The sequence below is a fragment of the Rhinatrema bivittatum genome, chromosome 6 (genome assembly GCF_901001135.1).
Source record: "Rhinatrema bivittatum chromosome 6, aRhiBiv1.1, whole genome shotgun sequence".
Classification (NCBI taxonomy): domain Eukaryota; kingdom Metazoa; phylum Chordata; class Amphibia; order Gymnophiona; family Rhinatrematidae; genus Rhinatrema; species Rhinatrema bivittatum.
The window spans coordinates 330,185,506-330,209,460 of NC_042620.1; the positions used below are offsets into that span (position 1 = coordinate 330,185,506).

The 23,955-nt window shown below is 46.0% G+C and overlaps 1 protein-coding gene across 2 annotated transcripts in view; it reads right to left on the reverse strand.

Annotated features, from left to right (window-relative positions):
• The window catches only part of LOC115094534 (ubiquitin carboxyl-terminal hydrolase 12-like), an 86,700-nt gene that overhangs the window by 34,754 nt on the left and 27,991 nt on the right, over positions 1-23,955 (reverse strand). Inside the window, exons 2-3 of one of the 2 annotated variants that reach the window (XM_029607684.1) lie at positions 21,584-21,664; positions 11,357-11,570 (exon numbers count right to left, since the gene is read on the reverse strand). In XM_029607684.1, the coding sequence (XP_029463544.1) occupies positions 11,357-11,570; positions 21,584-21,664 (295 nt within the window). The remainder of the gene's footprint in view (positions 1-11,356; positions 11,571-21,583; positions 21,665-23,955) is intronic. The other variant, XM_029607685.1, reaches the window with a different exon arrangement.

The window sequence follows — 23,955 nt, forward strand, 5'->3', positions numbered from 1 at the left end:
CTCTCCATCTTATCGAGCCAGATCTTATGTCCCTTTGGGGTCATCCTGGCACACTTGCTGCAACCCTGGATATCATGTGATGCCCCAAGGCAGAGGCCACATCTATCATGTTTGTGATAGACATGGTCCTCGTAAACTTGGGACATCACTTGAAACTCAAAGTGGACATGTAATAGTGAAATAAAAGGTATACGAGATTGAAATCTAAGGCGGCAGCCATTGATGGCCGGCAGGCACCGACCACACCACTGCAGCGGGGGATTGACAATGAAAATAAACTTACTAATAAACATCGAAAAACCCATCTAGGATGCTAACGGGAGAAGGACCCTGCATCGACAGCGCAAGGAAGTGAAAAATATTTTACAAAAAACACACTAAGAAAGTAGGCCAAAAAGTTGGCAAAGTGAGGCTCTCACCTGACCGCGAGATAAGCTCTGCGGAAAAGGAGACTGAAGGGATCCCACGTGGATGCCTGAGCATACTCAAGTTCTAGAAACTTTGACATAAGTTTTCTGTGCCATGCTCTACATGATCTCACCCATGTGTGAGGACTGCCAACCTGCTTGTTGTTGGAGAACTAGCCTCTACTGGAACTATAGTGCCATTAAGTCAACCACCTCAGGGGTTTTAACCATTTGTTTGGACCCAGAAGTTTTTTTCCTGTTCCTTTGGAAGGAGGTCTGGGAACTGGCACTGTGAACTTTCATTAGCACTATCCAGGACATTTTCCTCCTAGTTTGAATCTCCTCCCACCTTTATTCAGTCCAGTCATTGCTGCAACTATCTTCAACCAGGGGCCAAGCACCAGGGCTCCTTTTGAGACCATGCAATCATAGGCCCTAGATCTGGCCACTAGGCGTTGCCATTATGCAGTGATTGACCTCTTCTCCCAGGGCCTGCAAACTCTGCCTCCACAGCTTCCTCAACACTGGCCAACCTGGTATTGAACCCAGGTCCCAGGGTTTTCCCAACTGTTAATACTCTCCCAGTCATGACAGGAACCATACTCGCCTTCCTTTGGAACTTGATATGCATGGCCAGTAGGCATTCACCACGGCACAATGGCAGGGACTCCCTCTCCCTGGTAGGGGTCTGTGGATACTAACTTTGCCACAGAGATGTTTTGAGCAAGCACTAGGCTGCTTATACCATCTCAGGCATCACCCATCATTGCTCACTTGTCACTGTCTCTCTAAGAATTATTCCTTTGGCTGTAACCTACTATTTCTGCATGCAAAGCTTATGGTGCTCCAGAAAGTCCTGGATTTGTATTTTGCCCACTTCCTTAGCTTCAGGGAAACGATAAGAACATAAGAAATTGCCATACTGAGTCAGATCAAGGGTCCATCAAGCCCAACATCCTGTATCCAACAGTTGCCAAAACAGGCTACAAGTACCCGGCAAGTACCCAAACACTACATAGATCACATGCTACTGATGCCAGTAATAGCAGAAGCCATTCCCTAAGTCAGCGTATTTATTTATTTAAGGGTTTTTATATCCCGATAACCGTATTCACATCGTATCGGTTTACATAGAACATATAATAAAAAGTTAGAGAAAATACACTGAACAATTTGGTTATGTGGCAACAGAGAAAGGTGAATAACTTTATATGCAGAGTGAACAAAACTGTTGAACTGGAAACCCCAGTTTATACATATTGGGTACTATATACAATGTTTGGATAAAAATTTGGTGACAAGGCATGTTTAGAGTGCGGTATATATCATTGAAATTAGAGAAAGGTGCATAACGTTATATGCAGAGCGAACGTAATTGTGGATATAGGCATATATATATATTGTACACTATATACAATGTTTGGTTAAGTATTTTGGTAACAGGCATGCTTAAAGTGCGGTATAAATCATTAAAACTAGTGAGATTAAGGTATGAAGAATGGCTGTTGAAATAAAATATGTGTAAAGGAATAAGGCTTGGTGACAAGGCATGTTCAGAGAGCAGTTAATAACTTTAAAGTAGAGCTTGGGTGGCTGGGGGTAATGGTTAGGCTAGCTTTGCAGGGTTCAATGCGTAGGTTGGGAGGCATAGAGTTCCAGTTGATGGGTCCTGCTATTGAGAGTGCTCTGTCTCTGGTGGAGGTCCATTGTGTGGTTTAGGGGAGGGGATGTGAAGAGTTCCTTTATAGGCAGATCTGGTTGGCCTGTTAGAGGTATTGAAGTGGAAAGAGTTATTTAGCCAGGTGATGTTCTGGTTGTGTAAGGTTTTGTGTATAAGGGAGAGGTTTTGTAAAGAATTCTAGATGAGATCGGGAGCCAGTGTAGGTCTCTTAGGATGGGTGTGATGTGGTCTTTTCTCCGGGTATTGGTAAGTATTCTGGCAGTGGCATTCTGTAATAACTGGAGGGGTTTGATAGTGGAGGAGGGGAGGCCTAGTAGGAGAGAATTATAGTCATCTATCTTGGCAAAAATTAATGTTTGAAGAACGCTGCGGAAATCATGGGCGTGTAGGAGAGGCCTAATTTTCTTTAACACATGAAGTTTAAAATAGCATTCCTTTAAAGTTGATTTTATGAATGCTTTAAGGTTCATCTGGTTGTCAATATTAACACCTAGATTGTGTACTTGTTGGGTGAGGAGGGCTGGGAGGGGTGATGTGCTAGAAAGTGTGGGATAATGTGTGGTGGGATAGTGGGAAATAATAAGGAGTTCAGTTTTATTGGTGTTGAGTGCCAAACTGAAGTTAGATAGGAAGTGGTTGATGAGTTGATGCAGTTGTTCCAGACTATTAATGCATTGTCTAGTGAATCAGTGATGGGGATAATAATTTGGACATCCGTCCGCATATATAAAGTGAACGATGCCTAAGTTGGTTAAGAGGTGGCAGAGGGGTAGCAGGTAGATGTTGAAGAGGGTGGAAGAGAGGGCAGAGCCTTGGGGTACACCATGGGTAAGTTTAATGGGGTCAGATTCGCTGTTGCTTAATTTGATCTTGAAATGTCTGTTTTCAAGGTATGATATGAACCAACGAAGGGCAGTTCCAGATATGCCTATGTTGGCAAGGTTGTTTAGGAGGATCTTGTGACTGACGGTGTCGAAGGCAGAGGAGATGTCAAGCATCGCTAGGAGGAAGGCTTGACCATTATCCATGCCTTTGAGAATGGTGTCTGTGAGGGACAATAGGAGTGTTTCTGTACTGAAAAATTTACGGAAACCAAACTGAGACGGGGATAGAATGTTGTGTGTGTCTAGGTATTCGGTGAGGCGGAGGTTGACTACCTTTTCAGTGATTTTGGCTAATAGAGATAAGTTTGAGATTGGGCGATAGTTAGTTAGTTCTGATGGGTCGAGATTACGTTTTTTTAGAATGGGTTTCACAATTGCTTGCTTGAGGGAGGAGGAGACTAAACCATGTGTGATGGAACAATTGATAATCTCTGCGAGGGTTGAAGCTATTGTTTTAGGGATGGTTTGTAGCATTTTGGCGGTGATGTTGTCTAGGGGGTGTGTGGAGGGTTTGATTTTCTTTAATAGGGATTCAATTTCAAAAGCAGATGTGGTTTCAAGGTGTTCAAGATTGGCAGTGGTGTCGGGGGGGGGGGGGGGGGGGGCATGGTGAAGTCCATATCAGGGGGAAAATTTGCTGTCAGTTTGGCAACTTTGTTATGGAAGAAGGAGGCTAGGTTGTCACATTTGCTTTTGGAGTCTAAAGATGGGTTGTGTGTGGAGGAAGGTTCAGTTAGGTTTGATATCAGACAGGTCTATTCAGTAAAGTGCGGCCGCGTTTACCCCAGCTCCTAACCCGCATTCTACTCACTTTCCGGCCGCGTTAGCCCTTCCTACAATCCCGAATCCCCTTTAACCTACTCCTACCGCGTCCTAAAATCCCCGGGCAACCCCTTCCGCACGCAGCATGTATATTGCATGCAAACGAGCGAATTAGCTATTCCCTAGCATCCCGTAACCCGCGCCCCGACTATCGCTATTTTTCCCTGCCGTTTTGTCACGCGTTTAACCTGCTAACTTACCGCCTACCCTTACCCCAGCCCCCGCTCACCTGCCCCGGCCGTGATCATGGGTGCCGGTCTCCGGGGCAGCCCCAGTCCTCTCCCCTCCTCCCGAAGCAAAAAAAAAAAAAAAAAGCGAAAAGCAAAAAGTAAGTCGCTTCGCCGCTTCGTACTGCCAGCCCCTTCTTCCCTCCTCCCGGAGCAAGGCTGCTTTTCGCGCCCTGCTTCGGTAGGAGGGAAGAAGAGACACTGACAGTGTGAAGCGGCAAAGCAACTTACTTTTTGCACCCCCCTCCGGACATCGGACCTCTCCTGCCTCCCGGTCTTGGTCTGTCCTGTCAGCAGCATTGTGTCTTACTCCCACAGGCTGGACGATCGGGTGAAGGAAGCTGTCCCAGTTACCAGGTTTGCGTTAAATGAGACTAGAAGACTCCTCCTGCCTCCCGCTGCGCGACTTGGTCGGAGGGCTGCAAAAAAAAAGTAAGTTGCGCAGTGGGAGGCAGGAGGAGTCTTCTAGTCTCATTTAACGCAAACCTGGTAACTGGGACAGCTTCCTTCACCCGATCGTCCAGCCTGTGGGAGTAAGACACAACGCTGCTGACAGGACAGACCAAGACCGGGAGGCAGGAGAGGTCCGATGTCCGGAGGGGGGTGCAAAAAGTAAGTTGCTTCGCCGCTTCACACCGTCAGTGTCTCTTCTTCCCTCCTCCCGAAGCAGGGCGCGAAAAGCAGCCTTGCTCCGGGAGGAGGGAAGAAAAGACACTGACGGTGTGAAGCGGCGAAGCAACTTACTTTTTGCAGGCGTCCATCTTCGCGAGCAGCTGGAGGCAGGAGAGGTCGTCCGATGTCCGACTTCCTGGTATCTGTCATTTCAAATGACATTTGAAATGACAGATACCAGCGTGGCGTGAAGCGTTAGGCCCGCGCACCCAGGATACTGTATAGGCGCTCTATCCAGTAAAATGGGTTGCACGGGCCTAACGCTTCACGGACCCTTCTTAGACGCGGTTTACATTTGCATGAAATTATAGTTCAGGATCGAGCGGTAGGTGAGCTGCACTGTGCGTGCAGCAACCGCGGGTGCGCCGGGCACTAACGCAGCTCTTCCTACCGCTCGGTACTGGATAGACCTGAGAGTGAATAGGGCCTTGGAGTTGTACTGATAGTCGTGTATTTTGCGTGTGTGGAAATCACGTTTTGTTTTTAGGATGGTAGTCCTGTATTCATGCATGGAAGTTTTGTATGATGCGAGTAAAGAGGGGGATGGATGCTTTCTCCATTTTTTTTCCTTAATTCTCAGGTGGTTTTTGAGTTTCTTTTCTGGTGTGAACCATGCTTTTTTATTGCTGCGAGAAGGGTTTACATTTATTGTTTTTAGTGGGCAGATTGTGTCTGCAATGTCTTTGGTGGTGTCGTTCCAATAGCTGATTCTGGGTTAGTGAGGTCAATCTTGTTTAAGATGTCAGAGCATGATGCGATAAGGTCTTCTTTGGAGCAGGGTTTGCGAAATTGGAAAGAGTGCGTGGTGGCGGGGGGGGGGGGGGGGTTGGTTTCATTATAGAGAGGGTGGTGTTTATGAGGGTGTGGTCGGACCAGGTTACTGGGGTGCAGGTAGGGGTGTGGTGGCTATGCTAGAATTTGTAAAAATGAGATCAAGTGTGTGTCCTGCTTTATGGGATGGGAGGTTCAGGATTTGCTTGTATCTCATAGTGTCAAGGGATAAGAGAAAAGCTTCACAAGAGGGGGAAGGTGGGCAGGAGTTGACATGTAGATTGAAGTCGCCGAGTATGATGGAGGGTGAGTTGAGATCCATGTTGTCGGCAAAGAGTTCAATGAGGGGGGATGTGTCATGCTCTAATAACCCAGGGGTGGTGTATACTAGGCATATCTGTAGCAGTGGGATTTAAGAACATAAGAAAATGCCATACTGGGTCAGACCAAGGGTCCATCAAGCCCAGCATCCTGCTTCCAACAGCGGCCAATCCAAGCCATAAGTACCTGGCAAGTACCCAAACACCAAGAAGATCCCATGCTACTGATGCAATTAATAGCAGTGGCTATTCCCTAAGTAAACTTGATTAATAGCAGGTAATGGACTTCTCCTCCAAGAACTTATCCAATCCTTTTTTAAACACAGCTATACTAACTGCACTAACCACATCCTCTGGCAACAAATTCCAGAGTTTAATTATGCGTTGAGTAAAAAAGAACTTTCTCCGATTAGTTTTAAATGTGCCCCATGCTAACTTCATGGAGTGCCCACTAGTCTTTCTACTATCCGAAAGAGTAAATAACCGATTCACATCTACCCGTTCTAGACCTCTCATGATTTTATACACCTCTATCATAATCCCCTTTGGTCGTCTCTTCTCCAAGCTGAACAGCCCTAACCTCTTCAGCCTTTCCTCATAGGGGAGCTGTTCCATTCCCTTTATCATTTTGGTAGCCCTTCTCTGTACCTTCTCCATCGCAATTATATCTTTTTTGAGATGCAGCGACCAGAATTGTACACAGTATTCAAGGTGCGGTCTCACCATGGAGCGATACAGAGGCATTATAACATTTTCCGTTTTATTCACCATTCCCTTTCTAATAATTCCCAACATTCTGTTTGCTTTTTTGACTGCCGCAGCACACTGCACCGACGATTTCAATGTGTTATCCACTATGACACCTAGATCTCTTTCTTGGGTTGTAGCACCTAATATGGAACCCAACATTGTGTAATTATTTGTATTTGAAGAAGCCAAACTCATATTTGGGGGGGTAAATTGACCAATTGGGGGTGAGGTTAAGTTCTTTTTTGGCTGCGAGGAGAAGGCCGCCCCCTCTTTTTTTGGGTCTGGGTAGACAGTAAATGTTGTAGAGATGTGATGGTAGTTGGTTTAGTAGTGCTATGTCAGTGTGTTTGAGCCAGGTTTCTGTGATTGCGCAGATGTCTGGCTTTGATTCTAATAAGAAGTCATGGAGTATGTGGGGTTTTTTTCACTAGGGATTGGGCATTGAAGAAAGGGAGTGAGAAGGGTGTAAGTCCAAGGAGTTGTGTGAGGGGGAAAGTCATGATGGGTATAAGTGATCTTGGTTTGTGTGTTAGGGTGGGGGTGAGGGGTTTTCTATGGTTGCGCTATAGGTATTGTATGATGGGGAGTGGATGCATCATTGAGTGCATGAAGTGAGTGTGCTGTAGTGGTGAGGGTACAAGTAGCGTGAAGTGGTATGAGGTGCTTGGTGGAGGGGTGATGGGGTTCACGGGAAGATCCAAAGGACACAGGGGTGACAAGAAGGGGCGCACACTAAGGGGCAGGCTCCTTAGTTGCATTCCTTTGGCGCGCGACACCCGGCGCTCAGGGCCTGCAGGAGGCTTTCAGGCCTTTGCAGATCTCCGCCTCCTATGACATCGTGCCGGCTCAAGGGGCGGAGCATCGTGATGCGGCTGAGATCGGGGCCTGGTAAGGCCGAGGACTTCTCCTCCAAGAATTTATCCAAACTTTTTTTAAACCCAGCTACACTAACTGCATTATCCACTTCCCCTGGCAACAAATTCCAGAGTTTAATTGTGCGTTGAGTGAAAAATAATTTTTTCCGATTTTAAATGTGCCACATGCTAACTTCATGGAGTGCCCCCTAGTCCTTCTATTATCCGAAAGAGTAAATAACCAATTCATATCTACACGTTCAAGCTGCAGATTTACTTATTGTCCCCCTTCCAGTTATTAGTTTAAATTTGATCATGTTACGATCACTATTGCCAAGTGGCCCCACCTCTCTCACCAAATCCTGCGTTCCACTAAGAATTAGATCTAAAATAGCTGCCTCTCTCGGTTCCTGAACCAATTGCTCCATGAAGCAGTCATTGATAAACATCCAGGAACTTTATGTCTCTAGCAAGTCCTGATGTTACATTTACCCAGTCAATATGGGGGTAATTGAAATCTCAAAATTATATCAGAAAGAGTCAACACAGTAACCCGATAGGAAAACTGTAACATATAAGGGAAACTGAATTTCAATTCAAATTATTACCTACAGTGACGGTGTCAGCAAGCCTGACGTTGTGATTCAAACCCAAATCCAACCGGACTTCTAATCATTCACCATCACTCAAAAATTCTTTAATTCTTTTTGAAATTTTTTTTGATTGTTGTTTTTTTCTTTTTCTTTAAAACATGAGCTTTCACTTCATTGATATTATTTTTCACTCCATTGATAATGTTTTCCACTCCATTATTATTATGAAGATAGGAGGTGACTAGCACTCTCTCAAGGAAATACGTGAAAAAATACGTTTTTTCACGTATTTCCTTGAGAGAGTGCTAGTCACCTCCTATCTTCATAATAATAATGGAGTGGAAAACATTATCAATGGAGTGAAAAATAATATCAATGAAGTGAAAGCTCATGTTTTAAAGAAAAAGAAAAAAACAACAATCAAAAAAAATTTCAAAAAGAATTAAAGAATTTTTGAGTGATGGTGAATGATTAGAAGTCCGGTTGGATTTGGGTTTGAATCACAACGTCAGGCTTGCTGACACCGTCACTGTAGGTAATAATTTGAATTGAAATTCAGTTTCCCTTATGTTACGGTAATTGAAATCTCCCATTATTATTGCACTGCCAAATTGGTTAGCTTCCCTGATTTCTCTTAGCATTTCATCATCTGTCTGACCATTTTGTCCAGGTGGACAGTAGTATACTCCTATCACTATACTCTTACCCAACACACATGGGATTTCTACCCATATAGATTCTACTGAGCATTTAATTTCTTGTATGATCTTTATTCTGTTGGACTCTATACCCTCCCGGACATAAAGTGCCACACCCCCACCAAGTTGATCCTCCCTATCATTCAGGTCGATACAGTACAGTGCGCTCTGGCGGAGGGCACTGTTAACCTGTGTTTGGACGCGCATTTTCGACGCGCTAGCTTTGCCTCTTATTCAGTAAGGGGTAATAGCGCATGGAAAACCCCCCTGAAACTAATAGCACCCGCAACATGCACATGCACGTTGATGGTCCTATTAGTTATTCCCTCGCGATTCAGTAAGTAAAATGTGCAGCCAAGCCGCACATTTTACTTTCAGAAATTAGCGTCTACCCAAAGGTAGGCGTTAATTTCTCCCGGCACCGGGAAAGTGTGATATTGTCGGAGGTCCCAAAAGTTAAAAATAATAATAAAAAAAATAAATCAGCCCGCGGTTCGTGGGTTGAAAACCAGACGCTCAATTTTGCCTGCATCCGGTTTCCGAACCTGTGGCTGTCAGCAGGTTTGCGAACCGATGCCGGCAAAATTGAGTGTCGGCTGTCAAACTCGCTGACAGTTGCTGCTCCTGTTAAAAAAAAGAGGCGTTAGGGACGCGCTAGTGTCCCTAGCGCCTCTTTTTACCGCGGGCCCTCATTTGCATGCGGGCAGATACTAAATCGTGCGCACAGGAGAGCGGCCTGCAACTTTTACTGTATCGGCCCGTTTGTGATATAATTTGTACCCTGATATAGCATTGTCCCATTGGTTATCCTTCCATCAGATGCCAATTATGTCTGTCTCATCTTTCACTATTATACACTCTTAACTCTCCCATGTTACTTCTTAGACTTCTGGCATTGGGATACAGACATTTCAAAGTGTGTTTTTTGTTTGTATTAACAACCTGCTTTTCAGGTTGAATGAACACCAGACATGGACATGATGGTTATTCATTTAGGAATGAAAGCAAATGAAGTTAGTTACCTAACTCTGCTTCCATTCCTCATAAGAAGGAAAACTATTGGAGCGGACTGGGAGGGAACTGGGGAAGGCACCGATGTGTCACCGCACGGACTCGCATTAGTCTACACCCCCTTGCGTGCGCTGACTGGAAATTTTATAACATGCACGCGGCCATCATGTGTGCACACGGACACGTGCGCGTAACGTTTGAAAATCTACCCCTGTGTGTTCTAAATGTGATAAGGAGGCAGGGTTCAGCCATCTTTAATGACACAAAACATTTCCATACAGGTGCCAAAAGCAATGACAGCCTTATAACGGACACACTATGAGGGAGAAAAAGATATCCTTGTTAAAATGAAGAAAAAAAGACCCATTACATTCACTAACATGCTGATTAAACCCTTGGGAGAAGGTGGGAAAGCAAAGGGGAGACTCTCACTTTTATTATTATTATTATTATTATTTATTGTTTTTGTTATACCGAGTTTCATGACAGGCATCACATTAACCCGGTTTACAATTAACAGAGTGTGTAAAGCATAACATAACGTAAAACAATGTTCTCAATAAGAACCTTGAACTTTAAATACAGTGAATCAGATAAAGGATGTGAGAAAGTTACAATAAATCAGGGAAATCAACTTGGAACTGGAAAAGGGGAGAAATTGTACAGAGCCATATTTACATTTTGGCCTATTGGTTATTTCCTTTGACTGAAGCAACAGATAAATTACTTGAGTTAGCTAAATACCAGCTCCAACAGAGAATGATGGCGTGGACTGAACCTGAAACCTTGTTATTTGTATATTATGCATTGGGTGCAATCTTTTCTCATTAGAATGAAAGAAGCCCTCACCTGCCGTGCAACAGACAGCATTGACCACTCATCCCTGCTGGAAAATGAATCCACTCGAGCATGACAATAACCCACAACCATGTCACCATGCAGGGTCATAGGGTGCAAACAGGGAAAAAGTATTTCCCAGCAGAGTTTTCCCTCAACTTTGAGGCTAAACATCCACAAAGCCACATGAGAGGGATTTCTGATCCGACACCTTGGCGTTCCATCTGAGGCAGCGAGCTGAGGAATGCCCTGTGGTGAGCTCACGCCGGCTGACACCCTGTCTTCCTATCTCCAGGACGTTCTGAACTCCTTCTGGAGCTGGTTCCTGGCTCCCTCTATCCTCCACTCATACATACACACTAGCTGCAAAAGAGAGTCCAGCTGTCTTCACGCCGAGGCTCCTGCTGCGCGAGATAGTAAATCACTGGAAGAATCCCCGCGGTCCCGGTGACTTCTGCCTAATGCACTTTAATGTAATTTATTGCCAAGCCCTGCACACATCATGTCATGCCAGACATTCAATTTACCAGACACGTTTGTTGAAATCTGGGATAGCTCTACACAAGAGCGCTCCAAAAAGGGCTATGAAACATACCTAATGCAGAGAAATGCTGTTTACTTTAAATAAAAATAAAAAATAGATAGATATCAATGTGAAATGAAATGAAAACCTACAAATAAAGCTATTTAAGTAAGACCTGACAATCTGAGTACTAGCCAGCATGGCAGTTATTATCCTAGGCACACTGGCTCAGAGTCCCGGGGGAGGTGATGGCAGACTGCCACGATCAGAAGGGACCCTGGGTCCTCTGGCCAGGTGCAGCCTTACCGTTCTCCTTCCTCAGGCGAGAAATGAACTTCTTGGGCGGGATGACTCCCACTTTCTTCTTCTGCGTGGCGATGCTGTTGAAGAGGTCGGACAGGCACGTCAAGAGGCTTTCCTTCTTCCGGGGCTGGACCTTGTATGCCAGAACTTTCTCCCGAAACGGACGACAAAAATAAAGCGCCTGAAGAACGGAGTTGCAGTAGCAGGTGTTGCCGAACTGGTGGGAGAGAAAAAGACAAGAGACGGGGCAGTTAAACGCGAATGCTCGTGCAATCAAACAGCAATAACATATTCTATAACTTCTGGCATTCTGCTTTGTGCCAAGGGGGACCACGATGACAGGAGGTAAACGCTGAAAGATTGCATGATGAATTGTGGGCTGCTCTCCACGCTAGACTTTATTCTCTCACTCCTCCTCCTCCACCTATTCTGGGCCTTCCTCCCCCACCCCCCTCCCCACTCTTCCCCATCATTTCTACCCTGCCCAGCACCTTCCTCGTCTTTATTCTCTCACTCCTCCTCCTCCACCTATTCTGGGCCTTCCTCCCCTACCCTTATCCACCTGCTGTTCCCGCCCCTCCTTGTCCCCCTCCCAACGTGGTCTTTCTGCAGCTGGTGGGGGTCCCCGGGAACTTCCACCAGCCCCTTCTGCTCCTGCTTTGCTGGAGCCCAGGACACCGCCACCCGCACCACCGCTGCCCCCGCCTACAGCTCCGGGCGAGGCCATAGCACCGAACAGGCACAGAGGCGATGCAAGGACTACTCTGAGCCCGGGTAACCACATAACACAGAAAGTCAAAGTTCAAGTGGAGCAGGAGGGGCTGTGACACCTTCTAAAAGGATCAGAAAACAAAACGGGCAAACCCAACACAACCGAACAAAATTAAACCAGCGATCTCACCCAGAGCAGAGGGAGGGAGGAGGAGGAGGGAGAGAGGAGGGGAGGGATGGAGGAGGGAGAGATGAAGAGATGAAGGAAGGAGGAGGAAAGGAGGGGGAGGGATGGAGGAGGGACAAGCACACACACCTTCAGTTATTCCCCAACACACACACAATCCACCCCTGCATGGCCAGGAGGACAGGGGCAAAGTGTGCAGACCCCCATGGATTTCACTCACTCCCAGACATTCACACTCACACATCCTCTCCACCTCACCATACATACAGGAGGGAGGGGGAGACCGGAGACTGCAAGGAGGAATGGGTTCATCCACCAACACACACACACACACTCTCACCTTTCCACAACACACACACACACTCTCACCTTCCCACACACACGCACAGCTGGAGTGAAGTCGGGAGTGAACTGGGGGAGAGGAAGCAAGTGCACAGGCACCCACACACACTCACAGAGGGGAGGAGGGGAAGGGCGGGTGGAAAATGGGGGGTTAGGATCTCTCCCTCCAACACACACTCTCCACTCACCTCCCGATACCACTTACACATCCACCAGTTACAACCACAACACAGACACGCCATTCCCAGACAGGTGGGGAGGAGAGGAAGAGGGGGAGAATGTGGAGAGTGCAAGGGGGGAAACGTGCCCACACACTACTCGCACCCCACATCAATCCAACACCACCTACACAACCGCATATGTGAACCCAACCCATTACCATATACCCCTCCCCACCTTCACACACCCTCTGCAAACCTTCTGACCTACATCCTTCCCCCTGAACACTCCCCACACACAGACACCCCATTCCTCCTCCCCCAAGAGAGACAAGACACCCATAATGTACACATCCAGCTGATGGAGGCATAACACTCGCTTTCTGACACTGCCCCCACACACACAGACACACACACCTACCCCCATTCCTCCTCGCCCAAAAAAGAGACAAGAAACAAAGAAACATAGAAATGACGGCAGAAGACGACCAAACGGCCCATCCAGTCTGCCCAGCAAGCTTCACACTTTTTTCTCTCATACTTATCTGTTACTCTTGGCCCTTAGTAACCTTTTGGTTCTATTTCTCTTCCACCCCCACCATTAAATGTAGAGAGCAGTGTTGGAACTGCATCTAAGTGAAATATCTAGCTTAATTAGTTAGGAGTAGTAACCGCCGCAATAAGCAAGCTACATGCTTATTTGTTTACCCAGACTATGTAATTCAGTCCTTGTTGGTTGTTGTCTGTATATAGATCCACTTTTCTTCATTCCCTCCTGCTGTTGAAGCAGAGAGCTATGCTGGATATGCGTGAAGTATCAGTCTTTCTCCCCTGCCGTTGAAGCAGAGAGCTATGCTGGATATGCGTGAAGTATCAGTCTTTCTCCCCTGCCGTTGAAGCAGAGAGCTTTGCTGGATATGCACTGAAGTGAAGTATCGGGCTTATTTGGTTTGGGGTAGTAACCACTGTAACAAGCAAGCTACTCCCCGCTTTATTGTGAATGCAAATCCTTTTTTCCACATTTCCTCTTGCCGTTGAAGCTTAGAGCAATGTTCGAGTCGCATTAATTGTGTGTATGTTTATTGAATAAGGGTATTATCTCCAGGTAGTAACCGCCATTCCCGCGAGCCACCCACTCTTCATTCATGTCCTCTAGACTTTATGGATCCACAGTGTTTATCCCACGCCCCTTTGAAGTCCTTCACAGTTCTGGTCTTCACCACTTCCTCCGGAAGGGCATTCCAGGCATCCACCACCCTCTCCGTGAAGAAATACTTCCTGACATTGGTTCTGAGTCTTCCTCCCTGGAGCTTCAAATCGTGACCCCTGGTTCTGTTGATATTTTTCAGACGGAAAAGGTTTGTCGTTGTCTTTGGATCATTAAAACCTTTCAAGTATCTGAAAATCTGTATCATATCACCTCTGCTCCTCCTTTACTCCAGGGTGTACATATTTAGATTCTTCAAGCTCTCCTCATAAGTCAATCGATGAAGACCCTCCACCTTTTTGGTCGCCCTTCTCTGGGATCACCTCCATCTTGTCTCTGTCTCTTTGGAAATACAGTCTCCAGAACTGAACACAGTCCTCCAGGTGAGGCCTCACCAAGGACCTGTACAAGGGGATAATCACTTCCCTTTTCTTACTCTATATTCCTCTATGCAGCCCAGAATTCTTTTGGCTTTAGCTATCGCCTTATCACATTGTTTTGCCGACTTCAGATCATTAGACACTATCACCCGAAGGTCTCTCTCCTGCTCCGTGCACATCAGCCTCTCTCCCCCATCGAATACAGTTCATTTGGATTTCCACTCCCCATATGCATGACTCTGCACTTCTTGGCATTGAATCTCAGCTGCCATATCTTCGACCACTCTTCCAGCTTCCTTAAATCCCGTCTCATTCTCTCCACTCCTTCTGGTGTGTCCACTCTGTTGCAGATCTTAGTGTCAGCCGCAAAAAGACAAACCTTACCTTCTATCCTGTCCGCAATGTCACTCACAAAGATATTTATTTATTTATTTAAAGTCTTTTTTATACCGAAGTATAGCAAAACATGCCTTCACTCCGGTTTACAGAATAACAACTTGATACATACAACGATTTTGATACATATAACTAACAATATGAAAGAGAATCCAATTAAAACAAACAATGAACAATATAAATTGAACAGGACTGGTCCCAACACAGATCCTTGCGGCACACCGCTTAAAACTGCTCTCTCTTCAGAGAGAGATCCATTTACCATCACACATTGTCTTCTGTCCATCAACCAGTTTGCAATCCAGGCCACCACCTCGGCACTCACTCCTAAGCTTCTCATTTTATTCAGTCTCTTGTGCGGGACCGTATCAAAAGCTTTGCTGAAATCCAAGTAGATGACATCGAGTGCTCTTCCTTGATCCAATTCCTTGGTTACCCAGTCAAAAAAGTCAATCAGATTTGTCTGATAGGATCTTCCCCTGGTGAACCCATGCTGCCTCTGGTTCAGCAATTCTCCCAACTGTAGATAGTTCACTATTCTCTCTTTCAACAGTGACTCCATTACTTTTCCCACCACCAGTCAGGCTATTCGGTCTGTAGTTACCAGCCTCTTCTCTGTTTCCACTCTTGTGAAGCGGGACCACCACTCGCTCTTCTCCAATCAAACAAGACGTTCACATCCTGCTGATGGAGGCATAACACTCGCTTTCTGACACTGCCATGCAATTATCACTTTCTGTTTTTGGGGGTTCCCTTAACATCCATGCACACGCGGTCAAGGGAAGAGGGGAAGGGGGCGGGGTGGAGAATTCTCTGGCTCGCTCCCCGCCCTTCCTTTCATTGCAATCACTTACCCTGCCCAGCTTGCATCTTCCACCGGGGAAGGAGCCTGGAATCTAGGGTGGAGGGCCCATCGGCAGGGGTGGTGAGTGAAGGGAGCAGGGGGCTTAGCCCCTAACATTATAATAAAAATAATAATAAAATAGAAAAAGAGGGGACATATTTAAAAAGCTTAATACATAAAAGGATCAAAATCATTCTAAAATCTGGAGCTGTGGATTTAGTATGGATTTTGATGCTTTATGCATTAAGAAGTTTTAAAAATGTTCCCCTCGGATTTTTTTTTTAATCATTAGTATTATATTAACTTAAAAATATTTACATAAATGTAATTGCTAATGTTTCCTGCTTGTCTTTTTTTCCTTCACTGCACCACTGTTCTTGGTTTCACACCTTTTAAAAGGACCAGCAAGAATACTGCCTAATCGTGTTGTCATTAAAGAGCCGGAAACTGTGCCAAACGTGCACAGAGCCATCGGCAGAGGAACTAGCACCAGTGCTACTCTGGCAAGAGCCTGCTTTTGCTTATTGTGTTTTACCTCCCCCCCTTCCTGCTCTCTGACTCTCTTCCATCCTCCCCAAGGCCCGTTAGGTATTGGAAGAGGATGCAGCATTCAGACACAGACACTGCACTGCCTGCTTTTGTGGGAATTTTGTCGGTCTCAGGTGCTGCATCACCTGAGCGCAGCCTTACCTGCAAAACTGCCTCAGCTGGAGCAGTCGGGACGCTTTGTATTTAATTCCAAAGAAACCTGCCAAGGTTTCCCCAACAGTACCTGTGCACCTCCAGTTATTTGTGCTTTTAATTATGCTGTACATTGGAACAAAGTATCGGAACGGTGATTGATAACGTTTAGTTTGAATTAAATTGACAGGCTGAGAAGTAACTTGCGCTCCTAAGAACTCCTCCTCTCTTTAAAGTTGGGTTTTGCAAATCCTTTTGGCTTTCACAGACTTGAGAATCCTTTTAAATCTGGATGCTGGAATCCTTCCATGTCCAAAAATAAAAGCTTCACTTAACCTTTGCATAACCGTTAATGCCCTTTCCTGCTGCTTTAAAAAAAGAAAAAGAAAAACCCCAAAGAGCAGAAGGAAAACATTGAAATAGCCACTGGGACCTTTAAACGTTCCTGTCCGACCAGCGGCTGTAGGCAAGCCTGCATGCGAGGGCAGAGAGGGATGGGGAACGAGGTCAGTGAAAAAAAATGCTCATCACCGTTATTTATATCACAGTAAGAAACACACTTTGCATTTTGTTCATTAGCAACACAAACCTCAAAAATCTAGCAATGGCTGTTCACATTCCTGTTCCTCCCTCCCAAACTCTTCACTGTATGGAGGAAGGATGATGAACTGTTGCTTTGCTAGCTACTCGGAAGAATATGTGGGTGCATATTCAAAAGCATTTAGCCCGATACCTCAGACGCTATCTGTCTAAATGAAGATTTGCAAATGTATCCGGCTAAATTCCAGCCTTTTAATAAGTTAGGGGTGTCCCAAGGGCATAGCTGGGAGGAGCTGAGCTGAAGATAGCCAGCTGCACTATTGAATATACTTCCAAAGGGGCCGAGCGCACTCTATAACCCGCAGTCGGACGCGGGATAAATAGGCACTAATCCACCCTCTAATGCAATAGGGGGATTAGCACCTATGTAACGCGCGTCCGACGCGGAGTGAATGAGATAGCGCTCATCACAGGCAAATGCATGTGAATGACCCTATTACTCATTCACTCCGAATGCAAAAAGATAAATGTGCGTCTCAGATGCACATTTATCGCTCAGATATTAACGCCTGCCTGGAGCAGTCATTAATAGCTGAGCGCATTGAAAAGAAGAACAGAAAAGCAGAAAAACTGCTTTTCTGTACTTCTTTTTTTAAAGTAAAAAAACAAAAAATAAATAACTCAGGAGACCGCCGAGTTATGAAGACCGACGCTGGTAAACTCTGCGTCGGTTTTCATAATCGGCCGTCTGCCAGTAATGAAAATGGCCGCCGATAAACCCGGCCATTTTCATTACTGGCAGACAGGTGGTTATGAAAACCGAGGCCGAGTTTAACGGCGTTGGGTCTTCATAACCGGCAGCCGCAGCGGGTCGCGTTAGCAAGGAGGTGCTAAGGTTGTGCAAGCGACCCTAGCGCCTCCTTCCTAGCGCGACCCCCTAATTTACATATTGCATGGCGCCCCCCCCTTGTGGGTGCCATTCGTGCGTTAAGAATGCGGGTGCTGAAAAATCAGCGCCCTCTTTCCGCGAACATTATTGCATCGGCCCCAAAGTTAGCCGGATAAACTTATCTAGCTAACTTTGCAATCCGAACAGTGACTGAATATGGATCGCGCTACCTCCTGAAATCAACCAAGTTAACTAAGCCTTGAGTGTATGCAGGCAATGGCGAACAGGGCTTCCTTGCTCCGTAATGTGTATTTTGTGGTGCAGTTATCAGGTTTGGTGGTGGAACTAATAGGAAAATTGAGATAGCATTACTGCAGTTTAAAAGATAAAGGCTTTTTTCTGGAAGAGGAGGACTCATTAGTAACCAAGACCCTTCAGATGAGACCCAGGTGGTCTGAAAAACTCACATACGTCATCTTTGGATGCAGATAATCCATGTACTTTATGTCAAACTGAAAATATACGAGCCTAGTCCAGCATTTCCCAAAAGGGTGTGCCCTGGCTGGAGTGCAGATGTGCCACAGCTGCAGTCTCATTTCCTGTTTCCTTCCTGGCCTATAGGATGTCCTCCCGCCAGCAGGGGGCGTAGGAGAGTCCTGCTTCCCCTCTGCAACAGAAACTACATGGAGTCTCGTAGTCTCATGAAACCTGCTGGCTCCGTGCAGTTAAGATTGCAGAGGGAAGCTGGAAAGGAGGAAGCAGCAGCACTCGGTTAGTTTGCCCACAGACTTCTTCTGTACAAGGATTGGGGGTGAGGAAAAGGAAGGGAAGCTGCCTATGCCACTGGGTGTGGGGGAAAGTGAAGGGAAGGTGTTAATGCTTCAAGGGGATGGGAAAGAGAGTAGGATGGGAAGAGAAAGTGGTGGCAATGATGCAAGGGAATGAGGTTAAGAGGAGGTGAAGCTACAGGGTGAAGGGAAAGGGAAAAGGAGGTGATGACAGCAAGGGAGGGAGGGAGATAGAAGATTATGATGATGATTATGATGGTGGAGAGGAGAGAGGGGGCAGGTGATGCCAGGGGGTGGAAGGGAAGAGAAGGTAATTGGCATGGGGGATGGAGGGAGAGGGAAAAGAAAGTGAAGATGCCAGGGAAGGAGGCAGAGGGAAGGTGATGATGCTAGGGCAAAGAAAAGAGACGGAGGGGGAGAGAGATGGGTAGAAAGGGAAGGTAGTGGCAATGATGATGTTAACAGGAGTGAGGAGGTGGAGAGGAGAAGTAATGACGATGATGTAAGGGGGGAGGAAAAGGTGGTTGGAGTGGGAAGGTGATGATGCCAGGGAGTGGGGGAGAGGGGTACAGGGAAAGAGAAGGTGATGATAATGCTCGGGGGGGGGGGGGGGGGCAAGGAGAACAGATGAAGGGTGACAACGATGGGGGCTGGGGATAGAAGCAGAAGGAAGGTGATGATGACTGCGGCGGGAAGAGATAGTGGGAGATGGAAGATTATGATGAGAGGGGAGAGGGAAGGTGATGATGACTGGGGGTGGGAAGAGATGGTGGGAGATGGAAGATTATGATGAGAGGGGAGAGGGAAGGTGATGATGACTGGGGGTGGGAAGAGATGGTGGGAGATGGAAGATTATGATGAGAGGGGAGAGGGAAGGTGATGATGACTGGGGGGGGAAGAGATGGTGGGAGATGTAAGATTATGATGAGAAGGGAGACGGAAGGTGATGATGACTGGGGGTGGGAAGAGATGGTGGGTGATGGAAGATTATGATGCTGGTACTGAGGGGAGAGGGAAGGTGATGATGAATGGGGGGGGGAAGAGATGGTGGAAGATTATGATGAGAGGGGAGAGGGAAGGTGATGATGACTGGGGGCAGGAAGAGATGGTGGGTGATGGAAGATTATGATGCTGGTACTGAGGGGAGAGGGGAGAGGGAAGGTGATGATAAATGGGGGGGAAGAGATGGTGGGAGATGGAAGATTATGATGAGAGGGGAGAGGGAAGGTGATGATGACTGGGGGTAGGAAGAGACGGTGGGAGAGGGAAGATTATGATGCTGGTACTGGGGGGAGAGGGGAGAGGGGAGAGAAAAGGTGATGACGATGCCAGCGGGTAGGGGGAGAGGAAACGGATGATGCGAGGGAGGAGGGGCGATTATGATGCTGGGGGTTGAGGGAAAGGGGATGATGAGGATGTTGCCAGTAGGATGGGTTGAGAGGGAAGAAGAGACAGAGTGATGAGGAGGAGGTGGGTGGTGTGCCACAACGAAGTGAACCTTGTGCCAGGTGTGCCACAAAGCAAAAAAGGTTGGGAACCGCTGGTCCAGTCATCAGCCGTGCTCATTTATTAATTCTACCACCTCTACGAGACCGTAAATTACAAGTAACGTGCACGAGCAGATCCCAATGTGTGCAACAAGCTTCCAGCTGAATTGTGTGGGGAAAAGGAGTTTAAAATGTTTAGAAAGAAAGTCAAAACATTGGGTTTTTAAGAAGGCTTTTTACTAATGAGGTGGATTATCAGACCCAAACATCAGCTAATTCTGTCTTTCATCCCGTGAACTGCTGTTGTATTTTATGTTGTTACATTATGTTGTAGTCCATTCTGAACTTTGCTTCTGGAATATAAGAATGAATAAAGAAATACATTCTTCTGTTGGTCCAGCAAATAATCCACTTTTCTGTAGGACCTATATGGCTCCTGGAGCTCAGCACCAATGCAATAAACAGTGCTTAAAGATTCATAGTCTAGGACAAATTATTTCTTTTAAACAAATGTGTAGCCCGCATGATCTATAACCCTCAGCAGGTAACTCAAAAGCAGAACAAAAATGCCAGATAAGTGCATTTTGTAAGGGAAGGCGGGAGATGAATTCTAGCAATAGTAGACTATCAGGTCCCATATTTACAGGTGCACCAAGGAGACCACTTCGGGCACTCGGAGGATTGTAGGAGAGCTCGGATATCATGAAAATGCTGAAGGAGGAGACGGTATTAGGAGTGACCTGATAAAATCATCAGTCAAAATGGCGCCTGAAACATGTTAAACTCTCTTATTACCATAAGAAGACGTCACCCTTCTGCTGGAAGATCAGAAGAGGCAAACTGCTGCATGTTCAGAACGTCTTAACGACACACCAACAAAACCGGCGAGACCGGCTCATCGTTCTGAGAGGGAATTTGCTTGCTGCCTTCTGTCTGCCTTGCTCGCTCTTGCTTCTCTTTGCAGACTTCACGTAAAAGGACGACCTGCGAGATTGCTCTTGTAATGGCCTCGTGTACGCAAGATATCTGTGAGATACAGAGTCTTGCTGTCCTCCCTCACCACAAGCAAACTGGACGGAAGTATTAGTAAAACCTGCTTTCTCAAGGCACTCTAATGAAAGGCATTGCAGAGTTCACTATATACATAATTTCTCACTTTCTCAGGCCCCAGGGACCACCTACTATTTTCTTAGTTACTTTAGACTTAAAAAAAAAAAAGAAAAATTAAAATTAAAAACTCAATTTTACTTTGTGCTTCCTGGTGTGGGTGTTGCTCTGGCTCCCAAAAGTAGGTCTGTTTAAAATTTGCCACCCCAGCCAGGGAAGCCCGCTGCTCCTCTGTCCTTCAGTCAGTATTTAGTGTTATATCTAAGCAGCAAACGTCTAGGGGCCTGTTCCAGGATCTCCCTTCCCATGCAGAACGCAGACACACTCGCCCGGTTATTGCACAACCAAAGTAACATGTTCTGGTGCCAGTGGCCTAGTGTTTAGCAGGTTCAACAGCAGATTCACCAAGCCCCAGGCTAAAGGAACTGGAAGCAGACTTTAAAAAATAAAGCAAGAACAGAAGGGGGACCAAGCAGCGGGGGAGCAATAAACGAGAAGACGAGAAGTACTTACGTTGACCAAGCCAAAGTAGTGCTCATTGACAGGAAACTGCTCGGGACCAATCTCTTTCTCTAGAGCAGAGGCATTGGTGCCCTGAGGGGGGGTAAAGAAAGACAAAACAGAGGTTGGACATGAGAAAAAGGAAAGGTTTGGTCATCTTTACACAGGACAATTCAGCACGTTCTTCAGATTCTCACTAACACCGGTGAGCACCGTTGATGGTTTGGCTCACTGCTCTTGGATTCTGCAACGATACATGGGACATCGGCTCCGACACAAATGGAAGAAGGTTGGCTAACAGGGTCCATCCTGTACACTTGGGTTTTCTCTGCTGGCTGGGCCTGCCTAGGAACTAACGTCTGAAAAGCAAATTACTCTACGCCAAGCCTCGCCAGCCGCACCTTGTTCTTGACAGCCTGCAACGATGCGGGATTTTTTATGCCACTGCATTTTTGAAACCGGTCAAAATGCATCGTATTCTAAACTATCCCCAGGCTCCGTGAAACTAAACAAAAATAAAGTTTCCAACACCGAGCCAGCGTGTGATTTACAAGGGATACCAAACACGTTCTTTCACAAAGTTAAGAAACCACAAAAGATCTCATCTTCATGTGCAGTAAATACTAGACAGCTCGAGATTGTATAAAACAAGAGTTCATTTTTGTTACAATCATCCATCACAAGCCAGCACACATGCAGTTTATGCAGAAACCTAGATCAGGGGGGTTTCAACTCTAGGCTTCAAGGGCCTCAATCAGGCTTGGCTTTCAGGATGTCCACAGGGAATATTCAGACAGCACCATTTATTCTCAAGATCTGTTGACCGGAAAGTCATTATCCAGAGAAAATGTGGGCCCTGATGCATTATCTGGGGAAACGTCTTTGATCTGATTATTGGTTAGCTTCATTTGATTTATTTGGACAAACTTCTATCATCCAAAATTGTTTCATCAGAAAAAAAAATCATAATATCCATAAAAGTCCATTATCTTGACCATTCCAGATAAATGATGCTCTGATGTGTATGTGTACTTTTGATGAAATAGCTAGGTTAATTTGCATTTACATTACAACTGTAAAAAAATTTTTTTCAGATTAATAAGGTACCTTTTAATAACCAAACAAACCATAATATGACTTGATTACAGAATTTCAGAAGCACACAACCAGTCACTGACTCTGTAAACATTGGTACAGTGGACCAGATCCAGTATAGCAGCTGAATATATATTTTTTTTCTATTTTCCCCGATTACCATGGGAAAGCATAACATCAAGATGAGGGATTTTCTCTCAGAACCCTCAGTACCTCATCAGACTTCAATGGAAGCTCCGTGATTTGTGGAGCTGGCCCAGTGTTGGAGAGGTCCACTGCCAGAGAGAGGCTGTCCAGCTGGACAGTGAGACATCGGTCAGCCCCGACATTCTCACCATTCTCCCCGTTTTGGACTGCGAGGATTGCTGTGGGCAGCGTGTTTTGCCGTTGACTTACTGGAATGCGGAGGCGGCTATGCTGGATGAGGGACCCACCGCCAGTGGCAGGCAGTGGTGACCAGTGGGACCTAGCAGACCTGGGGCACTTGGGTTAGAAGAAAGTGCGGGAGGAGCTGTGGTGTCCGTGCCAAGAGGACAACTGTATAAACCTGCTTCCGAGGCAGGATTTGGATACCACTGTGAAGTCTTAACTTGACTTTCAGATCTTTTTTTGGTTATGCCTCCTATTGTAACATTAGATACTCTACAATTAGCTATCTTCTCCACTGCTAAAACTGTCCTCTGATACTTTAATGCAATCTCAGGAAGTTTCTTTGTTAAGCCAAGCTGGGAAGGTTAAAAAGCCAGTACAGTACGTTCAGCAAATGTCTGCAGCTCAAGCAAGACTAGTACAAGATAAGCGTGAAGTACATCACAAACTTGAGAATCTGGAAAGCTACAACATTTGAACTTGGCAGCAACTGCTCCTCTGGAATAAGTTTACAAAATCTCTATTGAAATCCTAAAGGTCCACGCAAAGCTCACGTCCCCACTCCCCAACCTCCCAATTTCTATTACCTGCCGTCTTGAAAATGGGATGAAAAGCAAGGTGAGGGCCATGAGGCAGGTAAGCAGTTTCGTGCCAGTTTGACTTGCCGGAGGGGGAACAGCACAACCCTTCTTGGGGCTTTCGTGTTTGTTCAAGATTGAGATACTATCCTATCCCTCTATTGCAAATTGTCAAGGCTTGTTTCTAGGGTACAAAATTTGGATTTGTTTTCCCCAGATCTTTGTTAAATAACAGGGGTTTAAGAAAATTCCTAACAATGCATCAAGTAGCACTTTCGCATGGTGCCAATTGTTTTATCTGTTGCCCTTGTAAATGTTTATTAAAATCTGGATTTGAGCCCT